The sequence below is a fragment of the Poromitra crassiceps genome, assembly GCF_964638095.1.
Source record: "Poromitra crassiceps genome assembly, chromosome: 2".
Lineage (NCBI taxonomy): Eukaryota > Metazoa > Chordata > Actinopteri > Beryciformes > Melamphaidae > Poromitra > Poromitra crassiceps.
Genome location: NC_139624.1, coordinates 49,861,921 through 49,885,603, shown reverse-complemented (window position 1 = coordinate 49,885,603; position 23,683 = coordinate 49,861,921). Strand labels below are relative to the sequence as shown.

General features: G+C 46.3%; 1 protein-coding gene across 6 annotated transcripts in view; it reads right to left on the bottom strand.

Moving 5' to 3' along the window:
- ipo8 (importin 8) overlaps positions 1-23,683 on the bottom strand; it is a gene marked incomplete at its 3' end in the record, with an annotated part of 104,603 nt that overhangs the window by 24,356 nt on the left and 56,564 nt on the right. For all 6 annotated transcript variants that reach the window (XM_083657933.1, XM_083657934.1, XM_083657936.1 and 3 more), the window contains 5 exons: positions 19,425-19,550; positions 19,127-19,224; positions 12,249-12,344; positions 11,026-11,246; positions 5,437-5,642 (listed from right to left, as the gene is read on the bottom strand). In XM_083657933.1, the coding sequence (XP_083514059.1) occupies positions 5,437-5,642; positions 11,026-11,246; positions 12,249-12,344; positions 19,127-19,224; positions 19,425-19,550 (747 nt within the window). The remainder of the gene's footprint in view (positions 1-5,436; positions 5,643-11,025; positions 11,247-12,248; positions 12,345-19,126; positions 19,225-19,424; positions 19,551-23,683) is intronic.

The following is a 23,683-nucleotide window of genomic DNA, read 5'->3' as shown; positions in this document are numbered from 1 at the left end:
TTCTCCTCCTCCACACAGTTGTGACTCCGTCTCGTCTCTTTCGGTCTGGCACATAGGAACGGGGTCCAGGGACCAGGATCGATCATGTTGGTCACGGGTTTGACTACTGCGGTTTCGATGTCCGCTGCTCTGCAGCAAGTCGATCAGCTCTGCAGCGCGGCGAGGGGGCATTTCAATGGCGTTTCTCCTCTGCAACAAGGAAGCGCGTTTCCTTTCCACCTTCTTCCTAATTTCAAACAACAGCTGCGGTATGTGTTTGATAACGTGCTGTCGGCTTGACTTTGAGGTTAGGGACCCGAAACTATGTCACAGGCTGGGTAAGTGTTTCAACTATGCGCTGCACTCATAAAAACAAAAACACGTCAAACACGTCATTGGCGGGGAGGGCTATTTCTGATAACACGTCAAAGACGTCATTGGCGGTGAATGAGTTAAGAACCAGGTCAAAAAGGTTGCTAACTCAGTCAAATTCAACCTGTTCAACTTCAAACACATTAGGCACAGCATGTCTGTAGGTTCTGCCAGGACATTCTTACATGCCATGATATTTTCTCACCTGGACTACTGTGTGACCAGCTGGTCTCTCACGAGCACATCCACTCTCAAACCACTAGAGTCACTCTACAAGAGAGCACTAAAAATACTTGACAAAAAACCCCGCTCCTACCACTATTGCAACATCCTGGTCAAACACAACTTATTAAGTTTCAATAATTTCATCTCCTTTAAATATGCGTGCACCGTTTTCAAGGCACTAAATGGCCTTGCCCCTCCCCCGCTAAATGAGTATATCTATCAGAGACCTGTATCTGGATCCACAACCAGAACCACCAGAGCCTCAATTAGAGGCGATTGTGTGATCCCTTACAGGCGCACCACCTTTGGCCAGACAGTTCTGTCGGTCAAGGGTGGAAAACTCTGGAACACAATCCCATCGGCCATTAGGGAATAGGGCTGTCACTTTTCATTCGAAATTCGAATGCAACTTCGAATGTGGGGGAGGGGTTCGTGTTCGATATGTAAATTGACTGTTCAAATTTTTTTTTTTTTTTTTTTTTATGAACCAAAATTAACCAACTGCTGCTTGCTGGTAATGTTAATCCCATGTCAGAAAAAGTCTCCAGATTTGTCGCGTTAGTCTCTTCTGAGAAAGATTGTCTCCAGGGTCTGAAAAGTTGTCTCGAGTTGGATGCAGCCAAGTTTGTGAGGCAGTGTTGTGACTGTGAGCGTCCAAGCTAACACGTCGGGCTGATGCCCGGTGGCCTGCAGTGGGTTGCACCAGCTGTGCGTAAGTGAAATAGTTACAACGTAGGCATAAGTTAGAACTTAAAATTTACACCTACGTCTTACTAGGTGTAAAGTCCTCCGTAAAATAGCAGTTGGCACGGATTGCAACTTGGCACCGTGGCGCATCGTTGTTTTGCGTCCGCAACGCGCTCTCCGTGATAAATTACACCCTTTGATATTTATGACTCACGCTTTTGTTTCCCACAAGCTGCAGCACTGCATACAAATTAAAATAACCGCAACAATTTAGTGAGGCAGGATGGTGGTATAGCCTACAATACTGATGAAGAGCTCACAGATAAACGTTAACAGTAATATGAACCTAAATGAACGTTACTCAATAACATTCTCATTTGATTAGTGTTGATGAAATATGAAAGCACTAATTTGCGGTGGGCAACATGTCCTGTTTTCACTCCACTTACTTAAACAACCATAAATAAACACCGTTTCCACCGTGCTTTTCACTGATTGGTCACAGATACTGTACACGTCATTGTCTGCGACACTATTTTGGTTAGTATGGACTTTAGGGTCTACTAGTTAAGATGTACCTTACGTCTCCGTGGTGCAACCAAACAAAGACACAACTTTAGTGTCAATCTAACTAGTTTGAACGTAGCAGTTAGTGTGGACTTTACACCCTAACTTAAGACAGAACTTACGTTCAGCTGGTGCAACAGGCTGCTGGACTGATTTTTTTTTTTTTTTTTTTTTTTAATTAACCAAAAAACTTTGAATATATTCGAACGAATTTCGGGCAATTAAAGTTCGTTCGAATTTTATTTTGGGAAAAAGTGACAGCCCTATTAGGGAATGCCCAACACTTGGCATGTTCAAGGGTCAAGTGAAGAGATGGCTGAAGTCCACTCAACTATGCACACATCACTAGGGCATAGAATAGTATGTTTATACTATATGTGTTGTATCTCTGTTTTTTTTATTCTTTATCTTTTCTTATATCTTGTCTGAGTGAGTCCTTTATGTGGATCTCACTTTTTAGCTGTATGTTGATCCCAAACTCAGGTTTTAGTATCAGACTGTAATTCCTGTATATTTTGTACTCAGCACTTTTCACTTAGCCATGTAGAGCTCTAACTCAGTTTCTCACTTTGCATTGTGTTTATATTTTAATATGTTTTGTTGCACTATGCTACTTTTTACCTCTATTAGGACTACCTCTCTGCATACTTGCACTTTGTTTTGTGTTTACATTTTAAATATGTTTTTTCTGCACTGTTACTTTTACCCCTCAGGACTCTAAGCCTATATCATCGGGCAGGGGGACAAGCAATGGAAATCAGTCCTGTGACTGCAATTGTCGTGCATTTACATTTTTTTTTTAAATGTTCATTAATGTACACCTGTCCCCTATCGAACAAATAAACGAATTGAAATTGAAAGAAGTGAAATGGAGTTAACCAAAAGAAAATGAGAAGCTTGTTTTTTTTCTTTGTGAATTAAGCACTCTGTAGTATGTTCCTTTTAAATGCAGCCATTATTGTAGGCTACTTGAAATGAGAGAAGAACATTATTGTAGTATTATAATAGGCTAGGCTAGTCTAATTAATCCAGTTAAATATGAAAACTGTGAGCTGCGAGGGACAGACTCTGTGAGAAACTATAGCCTACATCTCCTCACTTGTATTGTGACATTCTGAGGACATGAGAGGGATTGCAGCGACAACGTCAACGGAATGAATTGACGTGTCTCTTTCTGTCTCTCTCAATCCCTCCCTCTCTCTTTCTGTCTCTCTCAATCCCTCCCTCTCTCTTTCTGTCTCTCTCAATCCCTCCCTCTCGCCGGCGCGCAGAAAGGACTTCAAAGGGATTGCAGCGACAACCAAATTGATGTGATAAAAACATTGGCTTATATCGCCAGGAGACACACAGACTTCATGTCTGTAAAATTATCGTTTTGCATTGTGAGGAGTAGGTGTGTGTGTGTGTGTGTGTGTGTGGAAATTGTACTGTAATGGCTTCGGCTTCAACCATTTACCCATTGATACAAGCAAACACACAAACCTGGTTTTGATCAGTTTTTGCGCTATGGAAGAAAAACAATAAACAGTAGTGCAAATTACATTTTGATATACAGTAATTGATCTTCACATTGGCATGTAGCCTACTCATTAAAGGAATTTCGTTCAACCGTACAAACAGCAATTTTATACAGCTATTATTTTGAATAGAACAGACCTGCAAGAGTTTACATCATTAGTGCAAAACATTTTAGATTTCAGATTATCTTCTGAATAAAAGGACAATTATTGAAAAGTATGGATTTAGACTGAGGATATTACTGTAGCCTATAACAAGTCTTACACCTGCAATAGCCTACTGTTGTAAGCAGGCTTTGTACAGCGTTTAAGAGTAAAATTCAAGCACTTTCAAGGTACCTAAACCAGGCTCTCGAAGCCTTTATTATCACATCTAAATATATTGACAATGTGAAAAAACAAATGGCTTTGTGATGCCTGGTGAGTGAGGAACTTTGAGTGCTCCCTGTGTCCTGCGCACTGTCCACAGCCTCTTGCTCAGGCTGCTGTAACATGACACCAGCTACATAGGCCAGGGGAGGGGCAGCGGTGCCAGCGGACTGAATGGAGACTCCGCTGCAGAGTTTACCTGGCCTGCTCATACAAATAGCTTTGTACTGCAGTGTCTCTCGAATACGGGACAAAGCGCGTCCTGTATCAGTTCAATACGGAACACGTCTTTTTGTTTACAAATACGGGACGATTCCGTATTTTAAGGGACGGTTGGCAACCCTAGGTGAGACAGTGACACAGAGTTCATGTCTCTGAAATGTTCTGTAAAATGTAGTTCGCCACTTACCGTTGGCCGAAGCAAAATAATCACGAAATATTGAGTGTGTAGAACGGGCCAGTGTGGAGGTGTGTGTGTGAGTCAGTATGTGCGCGGGCCAGTGTGGAGGTGGGCCAGTGTGGAGGTGTGTGTCAGTGTGTGCTCGTCGAAATGAAGGCAGCGTCCCAAGCGGGCAGGGTCAGGCGTATTGAAACACACCCCCCCCTTTGGGAAACGAGAGTGAAACTCATCGAGTGTGCCAGAGAGTGAAGAGCCTCCTTTCCGTTCTATGACTGACTGATGCTATGACTGAGTGGTGCCATTGAATTCCTCGCAGGCGTGGGTTAGCGCACGTGGTAAAAAGGCCAATCAAAGACTATTCCACCTCCGGCAGCTAAAAAAATTCAAAGTTAAACGTAATCTCCTCCTCCAGTTCTATACAGCCATCCTAGAAAGCATCCTCACCTCATCCATCACAGTTTGGTACGGCAATCTGGGCAATCAATCACGTAGTAAACTTCAACGCATAATAAAAAAGTCATCAAAAATCACAGGCACCCCCTCTCATCATTAGACTCACTCTACCATAAACGCACAATCACAAGAGCACAAAAGATAGTTTCTGATCCATCTCATCCAGCTAACCACCTGTTCCAACTGCTGCCCTCTGGCCGGCGCTACAGATCCATATCCACCAAAACAACCCGGTTCAAAAACAGCTTTTTTCCCACTGCCATCAGGTCACTGAACTCCACTCACTCCTGAAGCAATACCCATCTGCAATTTCTGTTCATGTTGAATGTCCTGTATATTTGTCTTTATATGATACCTGTACTGTCTGTGTACTGTCTGATATCTGTACTGTTTTTTGCTGACACAGTAGCTAATGTGTTGTAATATGCTGTACCGAAAGCAAATTCTGCCAACTTTGTTGTGCAGTCCTTAATAAATGAATCTGAATCTAAGAACCCATTCTCATTCAGATATCTTGAGGGGAGAGGTCAAGGGACCCCTTTGAAAACGGCCGTGCCAGTTTTTCCCTCGCCAAAATTTAGCTTAACTTTTGAGTGTAATTTAGCCCCCTTCCCAACAAGCTAGGTTGGCAGCTACCAATCGATTCCTTAGGTCTTATCGTTTCATATGTTATCATGTGGTATAATTATGATCATGCTCGCTTTAATGAGCCCACCACAGCCTCTGAAAGACAGTAATATTGGCTGCGTATTATTATTATTATTATTATTATTATTATTATTATTGTTGTTGTTATTATTCTTTTGTCAAATCCATGGCAGGCCAAAACAAATGGAGTGCGGGCACCATAGGTTAATACTTTCTCACCATTCTGGTCTTCGTCCTGAGCCCCGGCACGGGCCAGGAGGTCTGGCTTGTTGAGGAGGCGGGAGGCATAGAGGTGTTTGAGGCCCAGGAAGAGGAGGAGGATGGAGGGGACCATCTGGGCAGCGACCCCCTCCACCACGGCCGGCCGGCTGGGCAGCTCCATCAGCACACTCAGGCCGATAATGCACATCTTGCGGTCGTGGAGCCTGGGGAAGGTAGGGGAGAGAGACGAAGGGGAAAGACTGAGAGGGCAGATAGTATTGCAGAATACTGTAACATGAAAGAAGAGAGGAGGTGGTCATGAGAGGGCAGATAGTACTGTATATATGCAGAAGTCTGTAACATGAAAGAAGAGAGGAGGTGGTCATGAGAGGGCAGATCGTATATATGCAGAATACTGTAACATGAAAGAAGAGAGGAGGTGGTCATGAGAGGGCAGATAGTATACAGTATATGCAGAAGACTGTAACATGAAAGAAGAGAGGGGGAGGTAATGAGAGGGCAGATAGTATATATGCAGAATACTGTAACATGAAAGAAGAGAGGAGGAGGTAATGAGAGGACAGATAGTATATATGCAGAAGACTGTAACATGAAAGAAGAGAGGAGGTGGTCATGAGAGGGCAGATAGTATATATGCAGAAGACTGTAAAATGAAAGAAGAGAGGAGGAGGTCATGAGAGGGCAGATAGTATATATGCAGAATACTGTAACATGAAAGAAGAGAGGAGGTGGTCATGAGAGGGCAGATAGTATATATGCAGAATACTGTAATATGAAAGAAGAGAGGAGGAGGAGGTCATGAGAGGGCAGATAGTATATATGCAGAATACTGTAACATGAAAGAAGAGAGGAGGTGGTCATGAGAGGGCAGATAGTATGCAGAAGACTGTAACATGAAAGAAGAGAGGAGGTCATGAGAGGGCAGATAGTATATATGCAGAATACTGTAACATGAAAGAAGAGAGGAGGTGGTCATGAGAGGGCAGATAGTATATATGCAGAATACTGTAACATGAAAGAAGAGAGGAGGAGGTAATGAGAGGGCAGATAGTATATATGCAGAATACTGTAACATGAAAGAAGAGAGGAGGTGGTCATGAGAGGGCAGATAGTATATATGCAGAATACTGTAACATGAAAGAAGAGAGGAGGTCATGAGAGGGCAGATAGTATACAGGTATATGCAGAATAATGTAACATGAAAGAAGAGAGGAGGAGGTAATGAGAGGGCAGATAGTATATATGCAGAATACTGTAACATGAAAGAAGAGAGGAGGAGGTCATGAGAGGGCAGATAGTATATATGCAGAATACTGTAACATGAAAGAAGAGAGGAGGAGGTCATGAGAGGGCAGATAGTATATATGCAGAATACTGTAACATGAAAGAAGAGAGGAGGTCATGAGAGGGCAGATAGTATATATGCAGAAGACTGTAACATGAAAGAAGAGAGGAGGAGGTCATGAGAGGGCAGATAGTATAAAGGTATATGCAGAATACTGTAACATGAAAGAAGAGAGGAGGAGGTAATGAGAGGGCAGATAGTATATATGCAGAAGACTGTAACATGAAAGAAGAGAGGAGGTGGTCATGAGAGGGCAGATAGTATATATGCAGAATACTGTAACATGAAAGAAGAGAGGAGGAGGTCATGAGAGGGCAGATAGTATATATGCAGAAGACTGTAACATGAAAGAAGAGAGGAGGAGGTCATGAGAGGGCAGATAGTATAAAGGTATATGCAGAATACTGTAACATGAAAGAAGAGAGGAGGTGGTCATGAGAGGGCAGATAGTATGCAGAATACTGTAACATGAAAGAAGAGAGGAGGTGGTCATGAGAGGGCAGATAGTATATATGCAGAAGACTGTAACATGAAAGAAGAGAGGAGGAGGTCATGAGAGGGCAGATAGTATATATGCAGAAGACTAACATGAAAGAAGAGAGGAGGTGGTCATGAGAGGGCAGATAGTATATATGCAGAAGACTATAACATGAAAGAAGAGAGGAGGTGGTCATGAGAGGGCAGATAGTATATATGCAGAATACTGTAACATGAAAGAAGAGAGGGGGAGGTAATGAGAGGGCAGATAGTATATATGCAGAATACTGTAACATGAAAGAAGAGAGGAGGAGGTAATGAGAGGGCAGATAGTATATATGCAGAAGACTGTAACATGAAAGAAGAGAGGAGGTGGTCATGAGAGGGCAGATAGTATGCAGAATACTGTAACATGAAAGAAGAGAGGAGGTGGTCATGAGAGGGCAGATAGTATATATGCAGAAGACTGTAACATGAAAGAAGAGAGGAGGTGGTCATGAGAGGGCAGATAGTATATATGCAGAAGACTATAACATGAAAGAAGAGAGGAGGTGGTCATGAGAGGGCAGATAGTATATATGCAGAAGACTATAACATGAAAGAAGAGAGGAGGTGGTCATGAGAGGGCAGATAGTATATATGCAGAATACTGTAACATGAAAGAAGAGAGGAGGTGGTCATGAGAGGGCAGATAGTATATATGCAGAATACTGTAACATGTAAGAAGAGAGGAGGTGGTCATGAGAGGACAGATAGTATATATGCAGAATACTGTAACATGAAAGAAGAGAGGAGGTGGTCATGAGAGGGCAGATAGTATATATGCAGAAGACCGTAACATGAAAGAAGAGAGGAGGAGGTAATGAGAGGGCAGATAGTATATATGCAGAAGACTATAACATGAAAGAAGAGAGGAGGTGGTCATGAGAGGGCAGATAGTATATATGCAGAAGACTGTAACATGAAAGAAGAGAGGAGGAGGTCATGAGAGGGCAGATAGTATATATGCAGAAGACTATAACATGAAAGAAGAGAGGAGGAGGTCATGAGAGGGCAGATAGTATATATGCAGAATACTGTAACATGAAAGAAGAGAGGAGGAGGTCATGAGAGGGCAGATAGTATATATGAAGAAGACTGTAACATGAAAGAAGAGAGGAGGTGGTCATGAGAGGGCAGATAGTATATATGCAGAATACTGTAACATGAAAGAAGAGAGGAGGAGGTCATGAGAGGGCAGATAGTATATATGCAGAAGACTATAACATGAAAGAAGAGAGGAGGAGGTCATGAGAGGGCAGATAGTATATATGCAGAATACGTAACATGAAAGAAGAGAGGAGGTAATGAGAGGGCAGATAGTATATATGCAGAAGACTATAACATGAAAGAAGAGAGGAGGTGGTCATGAGAGGGCAGATAGTATGCAGAATACTGTAACATGAAAGAAGAGAGGAGGTGGTCATGAGAGGGCAGATAGTATATATGCAGAAGACTGTAACATGAAAGAAGAGAGGAGGTGGTCATGAGAGGGCAGATAGTATATATGCAGAAGACTGTAACATGAAAGAAGAGAGGAGGAGGTCATGAGAGGGCAGATAGTATAAAGGTATATGCAGAATACTGTAACATGAAAGAAGAGAGGAGGTGGTCATGAGAGGGCAGATAGTATGCAGAATACTGTAACATGAAAGAAGAGAGGAGGTGGTCATGAGAGGGCAGATAGTATATATGCAGAAGACTGTAACATGAAAGAAGAGAGGAGGAGGTCATGAGAGGGCAGATAGTATATATGCAGAAGACTGTAACATGAAAGAAGAGAGGAGGTGGTCATGAGAGGGCAGATAGTATGCAGAATACTGTAACATGAAAGAAGAGAGGAGGTGGTCATGAGAGGGCAGATAGTATATATGCAGAAGACTGTAACATGAAAGAAGAGAGGAGGTGGTCATGAGAGGGCAGATAGTATATATGCAGAAGACTATAACATGAAAGAAGAGAGGAGGTGGTCATGAGAGGGCAGATAGTATATATGCAGAAGACTATAACATGAAAGAAGAGAGGAGGTGGTCATGAGAGGGCAGATAGTATATATGCAGAATACTGTAACATGAAAGAAGAGAGGAGGTGGTCATGAGAGGGCAGATAGTATATATGCAGAATACTGTAACATGTAAGAAGAGAGGAGGTGGTCATGAGAGGACAGATAGTATATATGCAGAATACTGTAACATGAAAGAAGAGAGGAGGTGGTCATGAGAGGGCAGATAGTATATATGCAGAAGACCGTAACATGAAAGAAGAGAGGAGGAGGTAATGAGAGGGCAGATAGTATATATGCAGAAGACTATAACATGAAAGAAGAGAGGAGGTGGTCATGAGAGGGCAGATAGTATGCAGAATACTGTAACATGAAAGAAGAGAGGAGGTGGTCATGAGAGGGCAGATAGTATATATGAAGAAGACTGTAACATGAAAGAAGAGAGGAGGTGGTCATGAGAGGGCAGATAGTATATATGCAGAATACTGTAACATGAAAGAAGAGAGGAGGAGGTCATGAGAGGGCAGATAGTATATATGCAGAAGACTATAACATGAAAGAAGAGAGGAGGAGGTCATGAGAGGGCAGATAGTATATATGCAGAATACGTAACATGAAAGAAGAGAGGAGGAGGTAATGAGAGGGCAGATAGTATATATGCAGAAGACTATAACATGAAAGAAGAGAGGAGGTGGTCATGAGAGGGCAGATAGTATATATGCAGAATACTGTAACATGAAAGAAGAGAGGAGGTGGTCATGAGAGGGCAGATAGTATATATGCAGAATACTGTAACATGAAAGAAGAGAGGAGGTGGTCATGAGAGGGCAGATAGTATATATGCAGAAGACTATAACATGAAAGAAGAGAGGAGGTGGTCATGAGAGGGCAGATAGTATATATGCAGAATACTGTAACATGAAAGAAGAGAGGAGGAGGTCATGAGAGGGCAGATAGTATATATGCAGAAGACTATAACATGAAAGAAGAGAGGAGGAGGTCATGAGAGGGCAGATAGTATATATGCAGAATACGTAACATGAAAGAAGAGAGGAGGAGGTAATGAGAGGGCAGATAGTATATATGCAGAAGACTATAACATGAAAGAAGAGAGGAGGTGGTCATGAGAGGGCAGATAGTATATATGCAGAATACTGTAACATGAAAGAAGAGAGGAGGTGGTCATGAGAGGGCAGATAGTATATATGCAGAATACTGTAACATGAAAGAAGAGAGGAGGTGGTCATGAGAGGGCAGATAGTATATATGCAGAATACTGTAACATGAAAGAAGAGAGGAGGTGGTCATGAGAGGGCAGATAGTATATATGCAGAATACTGTAACATGTAAGAAGAGAGGAGGTGGTCATGAGAGGACAGATAGTATATATGCAGAATACTGTAACATGAAAGAAGAGAGGAGGAGGTCATGAGAGGGCAGATAGTATATATGCAGAATACTGTAACATGAAAGAAGAGAAGAGGAGCTAATGAGAGGGCAGATAGTATATATGCAGAATACTGTAACATGAAAGAAGAGAAGAGGAGCTAATGAGAGGGCAGATAGTATGCAAAAGACTGTAATATGAAAGAGGAGAGGATGCCATATTATAACATTAAGCAACAACCGTATCATGCTCATAATGTACTAATAAAGCTGAAGAAAGCTAATAATAATAATAATGATTAAAAAAAACTTGACACTAATGGGGACATCCCCTTACCCGAGGAAGAACTCTGTGTCATTCATCCACTGGTTGATGAAGTGTGCGGTGATGGGCTGGGGGTTGTGAGGGAAGTGCATGTTGTCCAGCGTGTGGATGAGCAGGGCCGGGTTGTAGTACAGGGCAGCGATGGCCACCTGCAGGCACATTGTCCTCAGCTCGCTGGACTTCACCCCCCGCGTCAGGCGCTCCAACACCACCTCCACAAACACAGGGATGCACTGGAACATAGACAGCAGAGGAGGATTACTACAGTTCACCTTGACTGGTCCCAACCAGAGTGCAAAAGTCTACTGTGATGCATTTTTCTATTTTCTTTGTTTAGGTTCTTACTGCCAAATTACAAGTGAACTAGGGCAGTGGTTCTCAACCTGGGGGTCGGGTTTGCGATATTATTTTGGGGGGTCGTGGGAAGATTGTAAAAAAGGAAAAAGATCTTTCTCCCATGATTATTAAATCTCCCATACCAATGATTTAATCTATTATATAAATGATAAAGCTATATAAACTATATGTATACAAAAGATTTCAGTGAGTGAGGGAAATCAGTGTGCACACTGGGAAGTCATTGGTTTGGTTGGGCAGCGGCGGTAGGGGGGGTCGTGAAGCACAGCATAAAGGTTTTTGGGGGTCGCGGCTCAAAAAGGTTCAGAGCCACTTACCTAGGGCATGTAAACAAAAGTCACATGGACTCACAAGTAGCTCATTTACTGGACAGAGTTTTGCTGACCTGTCATCCTGCCAGGTTAGAGATATTGGTGGTGGTGGGAGTCTAAATAATCTCAGAATTTCATAATCTGATTCCAGTCCCTGTAATCTTAGCTAAACATAACCATAGACATGATTTGTCTGCACTCTTTGTCATTTCCCTTCTCTGGTGTTCAACCACATGAGGAAATTAATTGGAGTTTCAAAAATGAAAGTCAGTCAGTGACCATGCTATGCTAACCCAATAAATAAACCCTACTATAAAATCTGGAAAACGGCCTGCATCCTTGATCTGAAACTGCACCTGGTCACTGAGCATTGGCACATAGCTGATTCTTCCATTTTCCCACATTTAATCTGTTTATGAGCATTTGTGACAACTTAAGTCTGCACCGAGTTGTGGCGTGCACAGTGCACATCCTTGGATATGGACTAGTATTCAGAATTAGCCAAAGCAGACGCAGCCAGTTGTTGTCCTGGATGATTTCCCAGCAGGCAGTGGGGCTGTGTCTGACCTGGTCGATGCCGCGGCCTCTGCACTGCAGAATGATGACCTCCAGCAGCTTGGCAGCATGGCACTCTGCATCTTCGCCCGCATCGCTGCTCAGCACCTACAGCACGTCACAGGCCAAGAGCCAACAGGGTCAAAGTTATCCAAACATACTCCACTTTTCCATTTCCCCCTATCATGGCTATCAAGTTTCATTTGGTAAATGGCCTGCATTTTTATAGCACTTTTATCCAAAGCGCTTTACAATGAGTAGGTACATTCACACAGTCATTCATACACCGCAAGCTACCATGCACGGTGCCGGCGCAGCCATCGGGAGCAATTTGGGGTTCAGTATCTTTCCCAAGAACATTTGATATGCACACTGGAGGGTGTGGGGATCGAACCACCGACCGCTTTTATCCAAAGAGATTAGTGGAGGATTGATTGAGTATATTTATGGATATAGAAGATGAAGAATCCAAAGAATAACAAGTAAAAGTGATAACACTTATTTCCAACATGGTCCCTGTCTGATGTTATAAAACAGGACAGACAGTAACACATGACATCATACATCATTATTTCCAACATGGTCCCTGTCTGATGTTATAAAACGAAAGTTACGTATGTAACTACGGTGCTATGAATCCCGAATGACCGCCAGAGGCGGTGCTTAAGCACTGAATATTCCCCTTCGCGCATGCGCAGTTCGAGTATTGTATACCAACAATGTCACCTGTGACCCCCTGGATGACCGGACAGAGGTTATATCTTCCGGTGTCATCAGGGATCATTTCCTACAGAAACTTCTCGCGAGCACACGAGGATTCTGAGTGACAGAGCGCTCTGGCGGTCATTCGGGATTCATAGAACCGTAGTTACATACGTAACTTTCGTTCTATTTCATCCCTGCTGACCGCCAGAGGCGGTGCTTAAGCACTGAATGACTTATACCAGCAAAGTCACGAGGAATCCTGAGTACCCACCTCAATGAGTAGAATCAGAGGATTCTGGCACCAGGACCACTCCCAGTGGATGGGGAGTGGCAACATTCACCCGGTAGAACCTGGAGAAAGTGTCTGGTGACGCCCATGAGGCAGCAGCACATATGTCCCCCAGGGATACCCCTCTCAGGGCAGCCCATGATGTGGAGACACTCCTGGTAGAATGGCCCCTCACGCCGGATGGCAGGAGGCGGTTACTCGCCCCATAGGCATAGCTGATAGCGTCCACAATCCAGTGGGACAGACGCTGTTTGGAGAGAGCGCAACCTTTGTTAGGGCCACCATAACAGAGGAAGAGCTGTTCTGACTGTCGAATGCACATGGTAGCTGTAATATAGGCTCTTAGGGCCAGCACTGGGCACAGCAGTTCCCGCTTGTCCCCCCTCTCTCCTGGTGGGGGGTCAAATCGTGCAAGCCGTATTGGCTGGTTGAGGTGTGAGTGCGACAGCACCTTAGGGAGGAATGCTGTGTTTGGCCACAGAGTGACCCCCGAGCCATCTGAGTTCCACCTCAGACATGAGACACTGACAGACAGGGCGTGCAGCTCACTGACCCGCTTTGCTGAGGTAATGGCCAGGAGGAATGCAGTCTTGCATGACACCCACTTTAGCTCCGCCTGTGCCAAGGGCTCAAAGGGAGGCCTGCATAGAGCTTCCAGCACCAGGGGAAGATCCCATGCTGGGATTCTCGGGGCTCTTGGAGGATGCAACCTCTGAGCCCCCTTCAGGAAGAGGGACACCAGACTGTGGCTCCCCACTGTGCCATTGTCGACTCTGGCATGTCGACACGATATTGCCGCTACGTACACCTTCAGAGTAGCAGGAGACCGGCCTTTGTCCAGGAGGGACTGCAGGAACTCAAGGACAGTAGGCACAGAACAATGTACTGGGTCCTCGCTCCGACCCATACACCAGTTGTAAAATAGCTTCCATCTGTTGTCGTACTGCAGACGAGTGGATGGCGCCCTTGCATTCATTATAGTATGCCTGACAGGGTCTACACAGCTGCTGAGTAGTGGTTCGGGCCCTCCAGCAGCCAAACGCACAGCTGGAGGCGTTGGGGATTGGGATGCCAGATCTGACCTTCCAGTTGGGACAGAAGATCTCTCCTGTCGGGGAGGCGCCATGGAGCGCTGCGACAGAGTCTGTGCAGCAGAGGGAACCATGTCCTCCCTGGCCAGAAGGGGGCCACCAACAGAATCCTGTGCCCCTCCTGAAGAACTCTCTGAAGTACTAGCCGAATCAGAGGAAGCAGTGGGAAGGCATATAGAAGACCCTCTGGCCAAGGATGAGCCAGTGCATCCTGGCCCAGAGGGCTGGTTGTCTCCGCTAAGGAGAACCATAGAGGGCAGTGAGTCGACACCTCTGAGGCGAAGAGGTCCACCTCTGCTCTGCCGAAGCGGCTCCAGACTGTGTGCACCACCTCTGGGTTGAGGCACCACTCCCCCGATGGAGGCTTTTGACGGGAGAGGAAGTCTGCCAAGTGGTTCTGCTCTCCCGGTAGATATATTGCGCGTAGGCTGATCAGGCGGGGGGCCGCCCATGTCAGGAGGTCCCTTGACACTTGCAGCAGCCGTGCAGACTTGGTTCCACCCTGATGGTTTATATGATAGACGGTCGAGGTGTTGTCTGACCGAATGAGGACGTGCCTGCCTCTCAGGTATGGCAGGAAGTTCTTGAGAGCTAGGTGCACTGCTCGCAGCTCCAGCACATTGATGTGTCCGGCGCGGTCTTCCCCAGACCACTGCCCGCGAGCCGTCAGGCTCTGCCACACTGCACCCCATCCTGCGGGGCAGGCATCTGTGGTGACAGTCTCCCTGCGGGACGGGATGGAGCCCATAGGGACCCCCCTTGCCATATAGGCCCCGTCCCTCCACGGGGCTAGGGCGAGGAGACACTGCTGTGCCACTCTGACCTTTCTGTGTCTGTGCCGCTTGGCGTCCAAGCGGAAGCCGTTCAGCCACCTCTGCAGGGGGCGCAGCGACAGCAAGCCCAGCAGAACAACAGCTGCGATGGATGTCAGTTTGCCCAAGAGCCGAAGAAACGTGACATAGGGCAACAGTCTTCCCCTTTGGAACAAGGGAAGAAGGCGTAGGATGTCGTCCACACGGTGTGGGGACGGACAGGCTGTCATAGTAACAGTGTTTAATGCTAACCCAATGAAGGTTGTGGTTTGAGATGGTTCTAGACAACTCTTTTCCATATTTACCTTGAGTCCTAGGTGGGACACGTGGGACAGGAGGCACCCTGTATCTTGGGCCACTTGAGCTCGGGATGGTGCGCAGACCAGCCAGTCGTCTAGGTACGGAAGGACCTTCATGCCCTGAGACTGCAGAGGTGCAAGCGCCGCTGCCACACATCTCGTGAACACCCGTGGGGAGAGAGAGAGCCCGAATGGCAGCACCCTGAACTGCCAGTGGTGGCCTCGATAGGCAAAGCGCAGAAACTGCCGGTGTTGATGGGCAATGGGGACATGAAAATAAGCGTCTTTCAGGTCTATGGATGTGAACCACTCTCCACGGGCTACAGTTCGCAGAACGTCTGCCGTGGTCAACATATGGAAGGGCATGACCTTCATGAACTTGTTGAGTCCCCTCAGGTCCAAGACTGGACGAAACCCGCCAGTCTTTTTCGGCACGAGGAAGTATGTCGAGTAGAACCCCCTGGGGTGCGACAGAGGGTCTACAGCCTCGATGGCGCCCTTGGCCAGGAGGGCAGCCAACTCCTGGTCTAAGGCTATGGCTTTCACCGGGTCGTTTATGATGGTAATTTTGACCCGGCTGGATGTTGGGGGCCGGCGTCGGAATTGAAGCTTGTACCCGTGGGTTAAGGTGGCAACCACCCACGGGTCTGAAGCATGAGCAGCCCAGTACCTGAGCTGCTGATGGAAAAATATCCGACAGCCGGCCCCGCGGCTTCAATGTCCGCCCCCCCGGCCCCTAGGGGCCCTGAAGGGGGGACGGACAGGATCCGGGGCCCGAGGCCGATTGGAGGGCCGAAAGTCACGGCCCCGCCTCTGCGTGTACTGCTGAGGTTCACGACGGCTACTGCTGTGCGCTGGTGGTGGAAAGCGGCCTCGGGGAGCAGCCGAGGGGCCCCTGGGCCTGGTGGGCGGAGGCATACGGCGAAGACCTGCCAGCTGCTGCCTGGTCTGCCCAGCCTGAATGGTTCGTTCCAGCGCTTCCTGTGCCGCTGACCCGAACATCTCTCCTGGCTCCACTGGGAGGCTACGGAGAGTCCTCCTCGATGCCTCAGTCAAATTAGACTGTGAAAGCCAGACTTGGCGACGAGTTTGGACCAGGACGGACATCATCCGTCCAATTTCCCTGGACATAAGGCCGAACGCCTCCAGTGACGCATCACAGAAGGCCACGGAGTCAGCATTCACATTGCCCTCCTGTAGTGAAGCAGAGAGGGCGAGCATGAGGTGTGACAGGGAGTTGCCTATACGACCGGCCCGAGCTCCCGCACCATAAGCCCTTGTGAGAAGGTCGTCAGTCATCCGACACTGGGGTCGGGGGCACCTAGCATCCCTTCGCAGAGCCTCATCGGGGGAAACAATGAGGGATGCGATGGCAGGCTCCATAGCTGGCATGTGATCCAGGCCAACTCTTGCCGTGTCGTGCATGGCTGCCAGGGTTCGACCATCAGCAGAGAGACGGGAGCAAGCTCCAGTGTCCCTCCAACAGGCCTGCAACTCCCTCATGTAGTCCACTGAGTGAGGGACCTCAAAGGCAGTGGAGGCTGGCCTGCGCCTGAAGAAGGCGCTTGCGGGAGCCGATTCCACTTGCTGCGGTATATCCATGCGTAGGTGATCTAGCGCCCTGCGCATGACCGTACGCATGGGGTGGTCCTCCGTCTCAGCCAGCGAACTGTGAGCGGAGGAATGGGAGCCCGGCCCTGAGGCCCGGGAGACCCCATCCAATGAGTCTTCCCCATAATCACGAAAGTGAGTCGCAGAAGCTGCCAGGGAGAGTGTATCCTCCTCTGGGGCAAGCACCGGCATTGGAGGAGTGGGCACCTCAGCCTCCTCTGAGAGGACACCAGGCTGGTGAGCCATGAGCATGGACCTCATCTGGGCCAGCTCAGCGGACAGCTGAGCCACCTTTGATGACAGCCCACTGCGGTCAGACTTCGTCTTTTTCTTGGAGGGTCCAACCGCAGCGGCCTCAGCCAGACGCTTAGAGCTCCTACGTTGGAGCGGAGACACTTGGCCCGATGGGGGGATGTCACCTTCGCCCATTGGGTGCTCCAGCTCTGCCAGTCTGACAGCCCTAACTGCCCTAGGCATGTAGCTGCAGTTCATGCATGGATTGTCCGACAGTGCCTCCCTCAGGTGCACAGGACCAAGGCACGCGGGGCAGAGATCATGGCCATCCTCTGGCTGCAGAGGAGCCTCACAGGATGTGCAATAATGTGCATTATCCATCATGGTGGCACCAGTTAGGAACACCGCCACACCGGCTAATGCACACCCTTCACAGTTAGCCCAGAGCGCAGACGCAACTGGTCCCTACTGTAGATGCTGTATGCTGGGGGGAGGGAGCGCGTACGCTGCCTATACCAGCAGGCAGCAGAGGTTTACTCCTACACAGTACATATATATACACACAATGTAATTAATTAATATATCTATGAATTAATATTACTGTCACTAGCAGTGGTTAGTCACCAAACAAAACAACATCTAAACTCATTCAAAATGAAAACACTACTCACAGCGCTGACGCTATAACGTTAGTGAACAGAATGAGACCATATACTGGGTGGAGGGAGCGCGTACGCTGCCTACACCAGCAGAGGCTATTTCTTTTTTTTTCTTCTTTTTTTTAACCACTCTTACAACGAAAAAACACTCATCATAGCGCTGAAGCTATAACGTTAATTAACAAAATGAGGCCATATGCTGGGAAGAGGGAGCGCGCACGCAGCCTTCCCCAACAGAGGTTTATTCAAGTTACATAACAATAACGATAACCAATAACAACCGGGAAGCGCTAACGCAACCCCCACACTTGTAATGCCGGGAGGAGGCTGCGCAACGCAACACTCACCGGCAAGTCTGCAGCAGTAGGTATCGTTGAAGATACAGCTTTGCAAACAATTATGAAATCACCTCACCTTGTCCGGAGAGGGAAGTGGAAAACACTGCCTTACCGGCGAAAGAACGCCGCAGCGTCCACCTGAACAAAAAAGAACTCCTCTCATACGAGGAAGATATTTCCGTCGCAGCTCCTGGAGGGCGAACGTTCGCTGCTCCGACCAACAACGGCCGCGGAACTACTAGCAACGGAATGTACGTTTTAATATGAAGTATCTCGTAATGCTTTCAAAAGCACTCTGCGCGCGAGAAGTTGAAAAGGAAATGATCCCTGATGACACCGGAAGATATAACCTCTGTCCGGTCATCCAGGGGGTCACAGGTGACATTGTTGGTATACAATACTCGAACTGCGCATGCGCGAAGGGGAATATTCAGTGCTTAAGCACCGCCTCTGGCGGTCAGCAGGGATGAAATAGAACAGGACACACAGTAACACATGATGATATACAAACATCATTTCAAAACAAAGAGCAAAATCATTAGCAAAAACAGTCAATAATAAACACGGCATTTCACTCTCTGTCCCCTTTTAGTCACAATCAATATGCCCTAAATGACATCATACAAATAGAAAAACATTATGAAAAATAAATCACATACGCTCACAGGACCTGCCACCCAAACCCATGGTGAAGCCCAACACCCAAAAGTAGGGCACTGAACCAAACCCCCCCGCCATCAGCCAGCCTGTGTCCCACGATGCCACCCTCCATAGAGCCCAACAGGTGGTGACACCACCCGGCACCAAAACTGACCACTGAAACTGAACCATGTTTGCACAGTAAACATTTACCTTTTTGCACATGGTGTAGATGACCTCTAAGTGCTTGGGGTTGGACAAGAGCATGTCTGTATCCACGGTAACATAGTTGTGCAAAAGAGGCATCATATCTGTAGAACACATGCAAAGAGTCCATCATCATCTTTGGTGACTTGAGTTGTCAATATTTTCCAACAATAAAAAAAAAAGTTGAGAGATACAATGTAGAACACTGGGGGGGAACAAACACAAAGTGCATCTTCTTGACTAAAACAAGTGTGTGTGTGTGTGTGTGTGTGTGTGAGAGAGAGAGAGAGAGAGTGAGAGGTACCTGTGAAGTAGTCAAAGCAGTCGTGTTGGAAGACCTCGTAGAGGACGCCCAGCAGCTGCCACATCTGGGGGGAGATGGTCTGGCAGGTCAGGCCGAACGCCAGCGACAGGATTTCCTCATAGAACTCTGCATGGAGAGGCCAGCACCGCTGTGTTAATGTAACGGCCTTGTGTTGGTGGTAATTGCAGCAACCCATGTTAAGGGCTTTCCCAGGGGTGGATTCGAACTGCCGACCTTCGGCTTACAGGGCGGACACGCTAACCACTGCACCAAGAGAGCTAGCTCCCTTGACGGAGCTGATTAACGTGCCTTTACACTGGGGGAGTGAGTTTAACCAACCTACTCGCTACCACTCGCGACTCACGAGGACTCGCATTCATTCCGTTACATTAAAGGAGAATTTTGTTTTTTTACACCACGGTCCTCATTTCCAGCTTAAAATATGATGTTTTACTCACCGAAATATGTTTGGCTTCATTCGGATGCCCACGGAAGATTTTGAGCTCCGAGTAGTCTCCTCAAACAGGCTATAACGAGAGCCTGCGGCGAGTGCGGGGCATGCTGCACGCGCTCTCTAAATGACACTTTTTCTGTCAGATCACGGTTCATTATGGTTGTAAATATAATTATTTAGCTAATAGCTAGAAGCTAAGCTAACAACAACACAACAGTCAACGTTGATCTGCCCCGGATGGGGTTACAGTGCGTATCTTCCCCCTTCTGTGGTTCCTCTGAAGAAGTGTGGTTTCACAGAGGGGGAAGATGGGCACTGTGACCCCATCCGGGGCAGATCAACACCGACTGCTGTGTTGTTGTTAGCTTAGCTTCTAGCTATTAGCTAAATAATTATATTTACAACCAGACAATTGGACTCGAGTCATAGGGACTCGGACTCGAGTCGACTCGAGTCGCAAATTTGACGACTTCCGACTCGACTCGGACTTGGAAGGTAAATACTTGAAACTCGACTCGGACTTGGAAGAAAATGACTCGAAACTCGACTCGTACTTGTGACAAGATCAGCCGAGTGCACCAGCTGGGCGTACGCCTAGGTTTACACGCTACGTCCGATGTAGAACTCAAAGTTACGACTAACTTAATTTTATGACTAGTGCACCCTGTATGCGCTGCGTCTGTGTATGGAGCAGGTGTAAAAGTTACACCCAAATGCGTAGCTACTCACTGACAGCGGTCTCATCTTGATCTGCGCGTGATGCGGCCGGAATCTTCTCCCAAAATATCGATCGATATGTGCTGTAAAATAGACGTTTTGGGCGCAGGACCTCCGCTCGTCGGCGGGTTTTAAGCTGATGCGTCGGAAGATCTTTCAATTTCTTCCTGACTTCGTCAACTGCCCGCAGTGCGCAGTCTGCCATCGCATTCAGTAGGCTACTGATTGCACTTGTGATCAAACTGCTTGTGTTGGCGATGTTAAATTGAGCTGTGAGAACGTTTCTATGCTTTGAATACAACTCTATAAGTTTGAGCTGAGTTGGAGCTGTCTGTCAGCTGTCTGAGAGAAGTGTGTTGCTTGGCAACAAGCACGTATTAACGTGAACGCGCACGTCTGCAGCCTAAATAATCTCTGCCTTGTCATTTTTTCTAACCTGTGACTCGACTTGACATAACCTGTGACTCGACTCGAGACTTGACTTGAAATAACATTGTGACTTGACTTGACTTGACTTGCTGACAAAAGGAAAGATTTGGGACTTGCTTGAGACTCGGGACCAATTGACTTGAGACTCGCTTGGGACTCGGATCAGAGGGACTTGGACAATTGTCTGTTTACAACCATAATGAACCGTGATCTGACAGAAAAAATGTCATTTAGAGAGCGCATGCAGCATGCCCCGCACTCGCCGCAGGCTCTCGTTATATCCTGTTTGAGGAGACTACTCGGAGCTCAAAATCTTCCGTGGGCATCCGAATGAAGCCAAACATATTTCGGTGAGTAAAACATCATATTTTAAGCTGGAAATGAGGACCGTGGTGTAAAAAACCGAAATTCTCCTTTAACATCACACCAGGCTGGGAATTTCATCATTTTAGGGGCAAGGCCATTTGGCCTTCGGCGTTGCACATTTTTTTAGGGCACAAGGCCACATGCCAGGGCACAAAGGTCATTGATTGAAATATGAGGATTACTGATTTTCCAATAGGCTAAACTTTTACAGTCTATGTCTACTCTAAACAGACACACACACGAGCAGAGAGAGAGAAGTAAACATGATAATATTTCTATAATATTTTTATAATTATCCCTATGTAGAGCTCAACAGTGACCGCCCACTTTTTCTCAGCTCCCGTTCCATCAGAGAATTCCCATTCATTTTCTCCATAGACATTTTGAAAAATCCTTATATAACGAGTTTTAAGCCTGGAACCAAGCCAACCAGCCACCTACTGAATCGTAAGTGACCATAAAACATTTAAATTGGGGAAAAAACTAAAAATAAAAAGCGGGGGATAAAAAGTATAAAAAAAAATACCCCGTTTTTATTTTTTGTTTTTGCTCCAAGTGAAATGTTTTATGGTCACTCACGATTCAGTAGGTGGCTGGTTGGCTTGGTTCCAGGATTAAAACTCTTTATAAGGATTTTTCTAAATGTCTGGAGAAAATGAATGGGGAATTCTCTGATGGAACGGGAGCTGAGAAAAAGTGGTCGGTCAACTGTTTAACTCTATTGTGCTTTCTGCCTTGTTTTTTTTAATCTCTTAATATTTCCATAATATTCCTATGATATTGCCTATAGTTTAAGACTATGGGGACTTGTAGAGTGAGAGAGAAGCAGAAGACTTGAAAGACAGAAGGCAGATAGAAATTCACGGCTGGGATGTGCGACTGGGAACGAGTCGGTCGTTTGGAATTTTAATGACAAACTGGGAATACCTTGTGCCCACTGGTAGTGTGACTTGTTTATTGATTACAAATACATTATATTCGGTGAATAAACAAGTCACAGTACCAGTGGTATCAAGGTATTCCCAATTTGTCATATAGAAAAACTATGTTCGAAACGATCGACTTGTTCCCGCACATCAAATCGCACATCACCAGCCGCAATTCTGCCGGATAAATATATCGTCACGTAGCAAAGCATCTTCGTATCAAAATAAATAATTGCATGATCCAAAACTTCACATAGTCCGACTGAAACTAAGACCCAAACTCAATCCCACCGCCCACCACTCGCTGAGAGCATAGACTGTAGAAAGAGAGCTCAGAGCGACCAGAGGAGAGAGAGCAGCCATATACGATATGCCGATATTTTCTAACTCTTTCGACCGATTGCCAATGCCGATACCGATATATGCACACATTCTTTTCCAACCTAATTGGAGAGGACATCAAGTCTCTCCTGTAGTGGAATAAATTAACACATTATTATGCCTACTCTTAATGTGATGGCCCATTGGCAGATGCAGACATAATTAAAATGCTTTTCAAAATGTACACATTCACTGTTCACTGGGCGTGCACGCTTGTGCCGGGACATGGCGTCAGGCATTTAGTCAAGCATGGAGCATTTGGGCATGGTTAAAGCATCATTTTATCGGCCTGTTGTATCGGCAGAAATTTTTGTTTCGAGCCGACGCTGATATTTAATTTTAAAGCCTTTATCGGCTGATACAGATGACTTGCTGGTATCATCTCTATTTCTCTTGCTTATATTCCTATGTATGTGTACTAGGGCTGGGCGATATAGCCCCCAAAAAAATATCTATACAAAATATTTCATATCAGTCGATATTGATAATTTGTAATGACCTTAGCCTTGCTAAATCTTCTCTGGACCGCGTCCAACTGATCCAAAATGCCACGGCCAGGTTACTGACCAAGTCAAGTAAATACTGTCACATTACTCCGGTCTTGGCCTCCTTACACTGGCTGCCAGTTACTCTCAGGATCCAGTTTAAAGTTCTTCTGCTCACTTAAGGCTGAATTATACTCGACCAAGCTCGTTGGGGGTGGGGCCCCGCGAGTCTCCGTGCAGACCCCGCGCTGGGGTTGATGCCATTATACTCAGAAAGTGATCAGCATGTATTGTACAATGGTGAGAACAGCCCGTGGAAAAGTCGCAATGAAACGCTATTATGTGCAGTACTGAGTGCGCTTTCACTCTCAAACGACCGCACATCAGCACATAAAGGAATCACCAAACGTCTTGTTTTTACTGAAAGCCGTTTTACTTCTCAGCCCTGATAGCCTACTCTGTGATGCTTATAATCTCTCTCAATCATGCTCTCAACACAAC